The sequence below is a fragment of the Phocoena phocoena genome, chromosome 7 (assembly GCF_963924675.1).
Source record: "Phocoena phocoena chromosome 7, mPhoPho1.1, whole genome shotgun sequence".
Taxonomy (NCBI): Eukaryota; Metazoa; Chordata; class Mammalia; order Artiodactyla; family Phocoenidae; genus Phocoena; species Phocoena phocoena.
The window spans coordinates 85,764,087-85,776,310 of NC_089225.1; the positions used below are offsets into that span (position 1 = coordinate 85,764,087).

General features: G+C 36.4%; 1 protein-coding gene across 1 annotated transcript in view; it reads left to right on the forward strand.

Annotated features, from left to right (window-relative positions):
• The window catches only part of ADAM23 (ADAM metallopeptidase domain 23), a 162,644-nt gene that overhangs the window by 107,278 nt on the left and 43,142 nt on the right, over window positions 1-12,224 (forward strand). Inside the window, exons 10-13 of the mRNA XM_065880437.1 lie at window positions 6,215-6,286; window positions 8,408-8,571; window positions 9,591-9,675; window positions 10,422-10,512. Coding sequence (XP_065736509.1) covers window positions 6,215-6,286; window positions 8,408-8,571; window positions 9,591-9,675; window positions 10,422-10,512 — 412 coding nt within the window. The remainder of the gene's footprint in view (window positions 1-6,214; window positions 6,287-8,407; window positions 8,572-9,590; window positions 9,676-10,421; window positions 10,513-12,224) is intronic.

Here is a 12,224-nt window from a genome sequence, read left to right on the forward strand (position 1 = left end):
ATAAGGCTCTTGAGCGTCAGTGGATTTTGGCATCTTTGGGGCTCCTGAAACCAATCCCCCTTGGATACTGAGGGACAGCTGTATACTCAGTACTTGTGCTGTGCTGGTAAATGTTTAATACCTGGCTCTCTGAAAAAAAAACCTTGATTTATAATGTTTGTTTATATCCATGGTGTAAATACTCCCACCGTGGCTGATTCCAAGGTACCAAAGTGAGGTCATTAAATGAGGACCTGGGAAAAGATGCATCCAGTTGAATCCTGAACTGGTGGGAGCTGGCTCCAGCAACCCACTGCCCCACTTTCCAAACTGTTTAGGCCACTTGTAATTTTTGTTGTAATTACATAATTTAATTTTTTAAATTGTATAAACTAAGACAAAGAGTAATTTGCTTTATGAAAACTAAATTACATTTCTGGAGAGGCTTTATAAAGGTGAGACTCTTAAGACATACCCAAGAGTCAGGTATAGGTGAAAAACTTGTGAAAGATTGCAGCGAAAATTCTGATTGCTTTGCAAATATCTTGAAGTCCTTGTTTTTCTTTAAGGAAATCAAAATTAGATTAGTAGACTATAGAATAAGGTTGTGTTTCATACAAAAATGAAAAAGTGAAATTCTAATCGGTAGAAAAGACCTTGAAACCATACATTTTTTAAAACGATGATTTAATTTATATTTAAACTCTTGTCTCTACTTTAGCAGGTGTTTTCTATTAATTACCAAGCACTGGCTCAATTATGCTGAACATGAAGTTATGCAATAGCATACCTCTTAGTATGGTATGCAGATTTATTTTCTGTACCAGTAGCTTTTAAGTACATTGCTTGAGATATGTCAGTAAGAAGCAGAATTACTGGAATTACATACAATTAAAAAAAAAAGAATTACATACAATTTAGGACAGATCTTCCCTGATAGGAAGGAAAACCAAATGGGTAGGTAGCCGTTTTAGATAATGAAGGCTAAGCTATGAGTTTCTGATGGGCATTAATTTCCTTGAAACCCCAAGATAACTTTTTCATCTGAATTATTTTTGTTGATTGGGTCATTGAGATTTTGTCCAGCTACTTCTCAATCCTTAACATTGTGGCATGTTGTGAAATTATGGCTTTAGAAGGTTAAACTTTTTCCAACATCCAATTTTAAAGTAGTGAAAATAATTAAGATATATACAGTGCCTTTAAATTCACAAAGTGCATTCACATACAGCTGGTAATTGTCAGAAGAATTCTCCAACCCATGACTTGTAATTCCAAATCTCTTGTTCTACCAAATCTCTATGAGGAAAATACATGAAGCCATTAATCAGAGAGCAGATTTCAGTAACTATACAAATAGGAAATGATAATTTTTTAAACATTATATATATTTTGAATTTATTTGTAAATCTTTTAAAATGGGAAGCATTTAAATAATCTTGTCTTTATCTTATGAATAGTAAAATAATGTCCTCCTTTAAAATATTGGTTTTGTAAATAGAAAATTTCTAATATTATACCATATAGTCTGTGATAAAGTTACGTTATTTAGGCTACCAGATCTTTTAATGGTAAATTTTGGTAACTTGTTTTATTATTATTATTAAAATGAGTGAGAACTAGGAATGTATACATTTATCTTTGAAACCAGAAAAAAACCCTGTAATTTGTACTGATAAATCTGGAGGGAATACATGTTAGGAAATGAAAAAAAAATGAAAGCGTTTATTATTGAGTGATAATAATGCCTAAAGTAGAAGGAAATTACCTAAGAAGACTTCTATTGTTTTTTTTTTAATTGAAGTGTAGTTGACTTACAGTATTTCAGGTGTACAGCAAAGTGATAGTTACACAGATTCTTTTCCATTATAGGTTATTACAAGGTATTAAATATAGTTCCCTGTGCTATACAGTAAGTCCTTGTTAGATCTCTACTATTTTAATAAATATTGCATCGATGCACTAGAACTAAATAGATTCCTTTTCCTTTAAGACCAGGTTATACCCTAGTCCATAATAGTCCCAAATAAGTGTCATTATATAAGAATTTTTTTTTCTTTTGAGAGTTGAGAAAAGTTCTTTTTCAAAGGTGTGCTTTATATGAGATGAAGATTGTTTTTGATTTTGAATGCTTCAAAGGAAGGGATGGATCAGAGTACTTAAATTCACGTGTTGAAAGTAAAACTAAGCTAGAATAATTGACATCTATTCTTTAATAACTGGAGATTTGCTATTGGATTTTAAAATGTCATCCCACTGACAGTACTCATTTTATAATCTTTGTGCTAGATGAGGTAGCACACTTATTTTGATAACTATCACCCTCAGGTTGAAAGTCAAGCTCTAATTTTAATTTTTTTCAAAAAGCAAATACCTTAAGGATTGTGTTTATTCAGACAGGAAAAGCAAATTTGGCACTTTAAATGTAAATTATTTTCAGTGATCGGAAAATGTGGAAATAAATTCTATCATAAATGGAGATTTCATGTTTTTCTTTGTAAAATTAATTCTCATTCATGAAGAAAGTAGAAACATTTTGCCTGCGTTTACATTCACACTTACCTCTTTAATTCAGAGTAACCTTTCTGAAAAAATGCAGATATCTTATTTTGAACAAACATCATATATTATCAGCTTTCAATTAGAAAAGAAAAATCCCTCAATTTTGTATAAAGCATTTTAGTAGCAGGCTGGCAGAATCTAATTTGTGAGCCAATTAAAGCCTTATAGCAGTCTGCCAAACATTTCTTTGAGCCACTTTGGCTCAATATAAATATTAAAAACCTTATTCTATTAGAAAATTAGTTGAAATATTTTAAAGTGCATGAAAAACAAATGTTTTTCTTACATCGTTGCTATATCCTTAGGTATATAGGTGCAAATATGAAAGGATAGCTCATATATTTTTTAATTTAAACCTCATTTGGTTTTCCTTATTTGAAAGCCACTATATTTTATAGGAGCCCAACATATTATGATTTCTCATCAATAATCATGATTTACTAGGAGCATACATAAACTATTTTATATGACTTGTTAACTGAACAAGTTTATCTCCTGTGTCAACCCAGGGTAAGCACTGAATTTCAGCTTTGTGATCTTGGATAAGTTATTTGTCCTCTCTGAGCCTCACTTTCCACATTTATAAAAATGAGGATAATAAAACGTACCTCACTGAGTTGTGAGGAGCAAATATTTGTTGTAGGAGAAACACTAATGATAGACCCTAGTAAATCCTAGGTACTCAATTATATGGAATTTCAAGTGAATAAATCTAGTGGTTATTCTTTGTCCTTATCATACTTGCCTTCTCAGTAGCATGGGACACAGTTGATTACTCTTTCCTGTTTGAAACATTTTCTTAATCTTTTAGCTTCTATGACACAATAGCTTTCTCACCTCACTGGCCATTTCTTCTTAGTCTTTTATGTCTGGCCTCTAGAGTTACGGGAGTGCCCCATAGCTTGATTTGGGGCTCTCTTTTCTTTCTATAACTCTTCCTAAAGTGATCACTTCCAGTCTTAAGTCTTTAAAATATATCATGACTTAAATTTATCGCTCTCAACTTTATACTCTAGCCTTCTGTGTTCCATAGTTCTATATTCAACTGCCTACTTGACATCTTTACTTCAGTATTGAATAGGCATCCCACATTTAACATTTCTAAATCAGAACTCTTGGTTCCCTAGTTCTAAGGTGCCATCCCCCAGTCTTTCTCATTATTTTAAATGGCACCTCCCCCACCCCCAGCTATTCAAGTTCAAAACCTAGGAGTCATCTTTTTTTCTTCTGTTTCCTTACCTTCCAACATCCTATAATGATGTCCAGCCTTCATTATTTATTAACCTGGACTATTGCAGCAGTTTCCCAACAGGTCTCTCTGCATGCATTCTTGACCCTTTTTAATTCACTCACCTCACAGCAGACAGAGTGATCTTTCCAAAAAGAAAACCAGAGGGAATTCTCTGGCGGTCCAGTGGTTAGGATTCTGCGCTTCCACTGCAGTGGGCACGGGTTCGATCCCTGGTCAGGGAACTGAAAAATCCTGCAAGCCATGTGGCCAAAAATAAAGAAAATCAGAGAATTGGAAGTTATAAATATGAAATAAATGGAAAACATCACATTTTAATAGACTTTTAAAGTCCTCATTGTTTTTAACTTACATGTCATGTTTTCCATGACCATTATACTACAAAAGACATATCCCAAAAGGACAAATAAACGTGCAGAAGCAAAATAAAATTCATTTGAATAGATATGTAACACCACTGCATTAGAATAGGTGTCAGCTAATATTTTCCCTTTCTTTTTGTGATAAGTGCTTCTTCATGTCAGGACTTTTTTTTTTTTTTAAGTGTACAATTCAGTGACATTTAGTACTTTCACTATGTGGTACAATCATTACCTCTGTCTAGTTTCAAAACATTTCATCACCCCAAAGAGACTTAATGTTGAGGCTTTTGCTTTTACTGTGTTGGCCAAAAAGTAAGATGTTACAGAAAGACCCGAACGAACTTTTTGGCTAACCCAATATTTTAAAGGATAGCTTTGAAGTTTTTCAGCTTGTGGAATTTGCTGGGCAACTTAAAATGCTGAGCTCTTTACAACAACTTCTTTATGCTAAGTTTTAAAAAAACTGTTAAAATGTCTCACTGTGTCCTCACATGGCGGAAGGGACTAGGGATCTCTCTGGAGCCTCTTTTATAAGGCACTAATCCCATTCATGATGGCTCCACCCTCATAACCTAAGTACCACTCAAAGGTCCCACATCCTAATACCATCATTTTGAGGGTTGGGATTTCAGCATGAATTTTGGGGGCACACAAACATTCACACCATTGCAAATATTATAAATAGTCATAAATTAATGAATGCTACTAATAACACAATACAAAGTTATTGCACATTTATCATAGGTTGTCAGTATGCTCAGTATTATTAAAAAAATATATATCAGATCTATAAGCATTAAGACATATTCTTCATTTAAAAAACATAGTAGGGGCTTCCTTGGTGGCGCAGTGGTTGAGAGTCCGCCTGCCGATGCAGGGGACGCGGGTTCGTGCCCCGGTCTGGGAGGATCCCACATGCCACGGAGCGGCTGGGCCCGTGGGCCATGGCCATTGAGACTGCGCGTCCGGAGCCTGTGCTCCGCAATGGGAGAGGCCACAACAGTGAGAGGCCCGTGTACCGCAAAAAAAAAAAATAATAATAATAAAAATAAATAAAATAAAAAACATAGTAACAGGGTTAAAGAGAGAATGAAATGAAGGGGGTCTGACAAACTTATAATGTGAAAATGGGCAAAGGAGAAGAAAAGAATATCACGATATTTCAACGTGGAAGTATTTTTAATCTTTATGAAGATGCATTATTTTTATAATTATAAATGAAGTCAAATTTTAAAGACATGGTGCAAACCTGATTCAGTAGTTTTGAGGATGTTTTCTTTTTCCTCAGCAGAGGGCATTATCCCCCTGTGGTAAACTTTAGTTTTTAAATGTCCTCTCAAAGCCATATTAATTGCAGTACTCCTTGCTAAAACTGTAGCCCTTCAGATGTTATGTAATTATTCTATTAATTTACTTTATTTTCCTAAGTGATCATAAATAACCATAAGCAACTATACACTATCGGCACACTTCAGTTTTACTTTTTGTCTCTTCTTTGTTTTGACTTCTGAGCCGTCAAAAGCAAAAGGCTTCATTTGGAGAAGGCATTCTTCTGAAAGAATATACTAAAATGTACGACAGACGCGTTCCACATCATGGACTGAATCTGAAGTGTTGCCTAAGAAATTTTCTTGATCTTTGTATGCGCTTGAATTCAAGTGAGGAGGGTGTCCAGTTGGGATTAAAGTTCTTGATCTAAGCTCTTTATAAACTGGTAAAGTTCATTTCCGTGACACAAACAAATAAAAAAAAAAAAGGATTGCATTTGTTAGACATTGAGACTGAATTAACAGCTTACTTGTCAAGTGTAAAGTTTCTCACTCAGAATCACTAGGCTGTCTCCATTACCTGGAACATCATGGGTATTTTAGACAGCTATAGTTTTCCTGCCTAACAGAGAAATAAATAAGAACGTCACTATATCCAAACACGGCACAAACTAAATTCTGTATTTTTAATCCCTATTTCTACTATTGCTGTCAGATTTCTGTTTTTACAGAATTTTGAAATTTACCATTAAATTATGGTTTGACAGTGACTGGTATATCTTTCCCCCTCTCAGTATAAGAAGTGTCGCTCTTCTCACGCGCATACAAACAACTTCGCGAAGTCTGTGGTCAACCTTGTGGATTCTGTAAGTATCCTGGTTTTCTTGAACCTCTTTTTCCAAAGTGGAACGGTCTATCTCTCTATTTTGCTTACTTGCTGCTTTAGTTCTTTCTGAGACAAAAGTAAAAATGCTATCCTTATCTCATCTGGCTAATAAGGAATTATAGAGTGGTCTGCTTCAAAAAGGGCAGTGTTATCAGAGTTTCAGGGGACTGTTGAGTTACTCTTGGGATCCCAAAGATGCATTGATGTTGCTTCTAAGTGATGTCTAGATATTATTGTCACAAGAGTTTTGTTGGGACAAAAATACTGGAGAAAATTAGCTACCGAAAAGAGTGTAAATTAAACTTGGCAAATGAGACTTCATTAATAATAATCAGTTGAGCTTATCTTCTTAAATATAAGGTAGAAGAACTAATAGATTGAGGTGGATTATGTTTGGAGGATATAGGCAATACAAAAAAATTTTTTTTAAAAGAACCCAAATTTACTTTCTTCGTGTCCCCATGAGAAAGCTTCAGACTTTATTTTTAGATGACAGAATTAAGTGCAGTCCCAAAATAAAGCTAATTTAAAACAGTAAAATGTGTATCTTCTTAAAAAGGCTTCTATAAATCTTTCTTATTGAGTTTTTTTCCTCCTCTCATTCTGTCAGTTACAGAGAATGATGGTTAAGATTTTCTTCCTTTTTCCTTTAGATAGGAAATCCGTAAATGTGAATATTATTCATTACGTTCCAATAAATAATTCAATTTGACTAGTCATAAATATAGCATAGTATTTTGTGTATTCTAATGTAAAGTGCTGTTTTGCTCAGCTAAATGTATGTTTATCTGATATTTATTGTATGTTCCCTCTTAACTGGGAAAAAAACCTTTATAAATTGCTTAATATCTAAATGATACTTATTTTCTCTAAAGAACTGCCTTCTTTTTTGCCTTTTAAACAGTCCAAAAGTCTCCAATCATGTAAACACTCATAACATATAATACGTGGTAGGCACAGCTGAGCAGTATAAAATGGGTGCAGGGTAATAGAGTAGCATATAGCGTTAGGATTGAAATTCTGAAAGCCAGTTATCACCTGCTTTATTAATTTTCTTTAATTTCAGCCCTTGTCAGTCTTCTCAGAGGAAAACTATAAATGGATATGAAAAAGAGAATGTTAAACACACCTTTCCCTCTGCCCCAGCTGTTTACTTGGTAGAATCTCTGTGGTTGTCATTTCACCATGATTGAACAGAATCACATCTTGCAAAGTGTCTTTTTTATTTTGATTTACCATACAAGGTTCTGAAGCTGACCAACTAATTTTTTTTTTAAAGACATTACACTTAACTCACTCCCTGTTGTAAAATCATTGTAGCTTCAGGGTGATTTAGGCATGATAATCTTTCCTTTCCTCAGTGTGTTCTAAGATCATCCATTCTTTTCTTAATTAGCTTGAAAATAGGACAAAATGACAACATGCATCAAAATTGCTTACATGTGTGAATTATTTAGCTACTGGGCCAAAAGCAGAAAAAGAGAGCAGAAAATTACAATTTAAATATTGTGAGTGATGTCACCCTGTGGTGAGGGTGACATAGGTCATGTAAGTCTGCTTTTCCCTCCTTTGGCCTCAGATCGTGATTCTCTTCCACTGTTATTTTACTTTTCATACAACGAGGCTTCCAAGGGCAAAAGCCAGCCATGGTGTTAGTGCTTGTCCAAGGATTTAGTGATCTGTTCCAATCCTGCAGGAGTAACTGGTCATATCACACTTACTCAGAACCAGTATATCAGGCTCCAACCTGTTATCTCCTATGGGGTTTGGAAGGGTGATTTTACTAAACCCTGTTTTGAACTTACGTCCAGACTTTAGAATCGTGACACTCCTAGTATAGATCCCCTAGTGAGATGCCTGGCTGCCAAAGATGCTGATTTGGGATTGAAGTAACTTTGTAGGAGAGGCTGAGTTGTGTGATGGTTCTTTCTTTTTGCTCTTGGAAAAGAGAAAGGAAAGAAGATTCTCTCTGATGAGCTGATTCTGACGTCGTGTTCTCCTCTCACCTCCCCTTCCTGTCCTTCCGCTGACTCTGAAACACTGATTGTGCATGTTTGACCCAGTGTTTTCCTCCTGCACCTGTCCTGTTGTATACCCTCAGATTTACAAGGAGCAGCTTAATACCAGGGTTGTCCTGGTGGCTGTAGAGACCTGGACTGAGAAGGATCATATTGACATCGCCACCAACCCTGTGCAGATGCTCCACGAATTCTCCAAATACCGGCAGCGTATCAGGCAGCATGCTGATGCTGTGCATCTCATCTCGTACGTATCCCCAGCCCTTGGCTTGACGTTGATCTTTATCCCTTTATCGTATCAGTTAGGTTATATATCAATAAATCAATCCTGAACAAGTTTGAGGTTGATTCCTCTGTTACATAGGAAGCACAGAAGTAGGCTGCCCAGTGCTGGAATGGTGGTTCCACAGTCACAAGATTTGCTTTCAGAGCACATCTGTACCTTCAGACCTTCCATCCTCAGGGTCAACTCATGATTCAAGACAGCTGCTGACACTCCAGCCTCCACCACAGGCAGCAGGCATGCCAGGGAGGGAGGATTGCGAAAGGGCCCTCCTTCCAGCTGAGTTAGCTCCTTTAAAGCAGATTTCCTGAAAGCCTGCACACATCACTTTCACCAACAAATCATTTGCTAGATCTTTTTTTTTTTAATTTTTATTGGGGTATAGTTGGTTTACAATGTTGTGTTAGTTTCAGGTGTACAGCAAAGTGAAAATGAACTATTGACTGAAATTGACGTTTCATCTCTAAGGAAAAGGGGTGCTTTGCTCACTTTTGATATCATAAATTGCTCCCTTCCCCCCCTGGTGGCTAAGCTGTTTTCAGGCAGTCCTCTAAGGTTCTGTCCTGGGATCAAACCAACCAAAGTCCTCCTTCCTTTCTTCTCACCTGTTACTCTTTGCTTTTCTCTCAGTGTTTAATCACCAATTTACAATCATCAATATTTTGTATAACTACTATATAGTCTCTACTAGAAAAAAGTCAAGGGCTGTGGTCTGTTTATCTTTGTGTCCTCAGTTCCTGTGCCAGTACATGGTGCTTAGTTAGGTGATCAATTGATGTTTGCTCAACTGAGATTATTTAACATAACATTAATCTAAAGGTATTTATGATAACATACATTTAAAGGTATTTAAAATACAGTTTTTGGTTTTGTAAAGGAAGGTTGGTTTGGGGTATTCAATGTAGGACAATAGACATATTTGCGGAGAGTTGAAATATAATGGTCACTACATTGGTTTCCTAATAGCACTTATTCTTCCTAAGGCGTGTGACATTCCACTATAAGAGAAGCAGCCTGAGTTACTTTGGAGGTGTCTGTTCTCGCACAAGGGGAGTTGGTGTGAATGAGGTAAACGTTATCAATTTTCCTAAAGTAGAGCTTTATCTGTGCATCTAGTCTCTTTCTTCCCCATGGCCTAGTTTACTTCCCTTTTCAGGCCTATGACATTGAGACTATAGTATGAGTGGTTCGTATTAGTAAATAGAACCCGAAGTGGTCTTTGGGTTTAGAAAAGAGGTAATTGTTTCATATCATAATGATAGTTTTTCATATTTATCAGGCAGATGCAAGCCAAATATTGGCCCAGAAATTTCTTGGCCTCTATAGATAAGTTTTTATAAGCTTGTTTATCCTTCTTTTATGATTTTTTTAAAAAGTTATTTGCTCTTCTGCCTATGTTAGGTTTAACACATCCCAAAAGTCGAACCAACCAAATCTAAACCTTGGTCAATACCTGAATCTATTATACCAGGTTATCCCAGTAGCCATCATTCAGTGGAGACCTCTCTTGACAGATTTGTAGTAAGTTGAATTTATTCTTGGTTTGGTATGAATTGAAATGGGGTACAGCCTTTTATGATTTTATGTTTCCATGTGAGAACATCAAGTTCTGAGAGATGCCACATAGTAAGAGAGGCTTTCTGCTTCTTGGGCCCAGTTGCAAGGAAGAAGTGAAAAGGAGCGTAAGCCGTCTTTTGATGCTGTGAGGCTCTACTTAGGGGACTGAGATGAAATGTGGTGATGATTGAGAAATAATAACTAGCTTTGTGCCCTCTCTCAAATGCTTCCCACACACTTCCAACTCTGAAAAACAGTATGGTCTTCCAATGGCAGTGGCACAAGTATTATCGCAGAGCCTGGCTCAAAACCTTGGAATCCAATGGGAACCTTCTAGCAGAAAGCCAAGTATGTACATTGACCTTCTTACTTTCATGTGCTATTCTGTCTGTATAATGCATGTCCGGTCAATAAAGAAATATTTTTCATTTCTAAGTCATAATACCTTAACTGTAGTGTATCTCCTTCCTCTAAACAATGATAAGATGAGCAATTTAAGGTGATTCTTAATCTGTGTGGGTTGGAGAAATGTCCCCTTCAAAGTCCATAAAATCGTATTTCTCAGGGCGTGATCAGCTCTTTCTCACACTGTAGAATGTTGGGGTGGGTGGTGGTGAATACTCACCCTCTGGATTCTAACCAGTTGAGTGTAGCCACAAGATGTCAGTGAAGCTCCACCACAAGTACAGTTGGATCAGAAAATAGCTTAGGCCTAGAGTTAAAAGGAGCTCAAACTCTAATTAAACGTACCCATCTACTTACCTCTAATTAAACTTACCCACCTAGTACCATCAGAAACATTGGAGAAGCTTCCTGTACAGGCAGTCCCGTCCTGGAACTTTTAAACATGGGGACAGATGATAGAGGATAACTCTACTGGGCAGGCAGGCCAAGAGAAGCAGCCACAAATCCCATCCAGTAGGAAAACACAGCTGGTGACTGCTGGGTGTCACTCTCCTCTTTGACCAGAGGAGATGCAGATGGAAAGACAAGGCTGAGATTCTAGTGGCGAAGTGTTGAAGGCCCACAATAATTTTAGGGGGCCCTTGAACGTTTTTAACTTCCTTTAAAATCGGTATAAAATCCAAATTGGATTAGATTCCTCTTTATATCCATACACTAGTAAAATATAATTTCTAACACACTTTTGTGGCAGAAGGCAAAAGTGCCTAGGACACACACAACGAGATCCTGTGGAAAGAAAAACCTGAGGTATTCACTCCTAATCTGTTACCTAGGAATTAAGTGGAAATCTACTCCCCTCAGTGAAAATATCAGATGCTAGGAATAAAGGTCCCCCTCTCTACCACAGCCTCCCTAAAGAGGAAGAGGACAAAAATCTACCTTAACATTATCCTGTATTTTATACTTTTTGACTACTATCAAATAATTATCATTAATACATAATGTTATGGAAACTTGAAGCAAAATATATATCCAGGGTGTCTTGATTCCCTTTAAGGGCATATTAAGTCATCACTTTATGGGTACATTAAGTCTGGTGGCATTGAGCAAATCTCCACAAACTTTCATCTATTAATTTCTTGCTCAGAGTATTTGCTTTCCCAGGGAAACACATAGTACACATTAAAGGAAGTGATTCAGGTTTCACTGGCTGGCATCAATATCTGAAAACCAGAAAGGAGTAGAACCAGGTTTATGTCCTTGTTTGAAAAGCCTGGAGCCAGGAAGAGGCCAGTGCTGGGGGCAGCTGAGAGATATCGCTGAGTCAGATGACGGAGTAGGGTGAGCAATAGGCTTCATTACTAATGCCGGGCATAATTCCTTCCTAAAATTCTTTATTCCTTTGTGAATTGTTTGTTTAGGTAGATTCGTTCTGTACTTCGAATTTTTAAAGATCCATTTGGAAGTCTTTCTTTAAAAATATCTTTGTCTATCATAGGAAAGAGAATAGGAAAAAATAAATGAAAAGGACAGCCCATCACAATACCCATATGTCCATCTGTGGTATCTATGTTAAGTTTATGGTTGTTATTTAATTTAGATGATTTTACATTTCTATTTTAGATTTCTCTTTTTTGCTGAACCTTTTCGCTTAG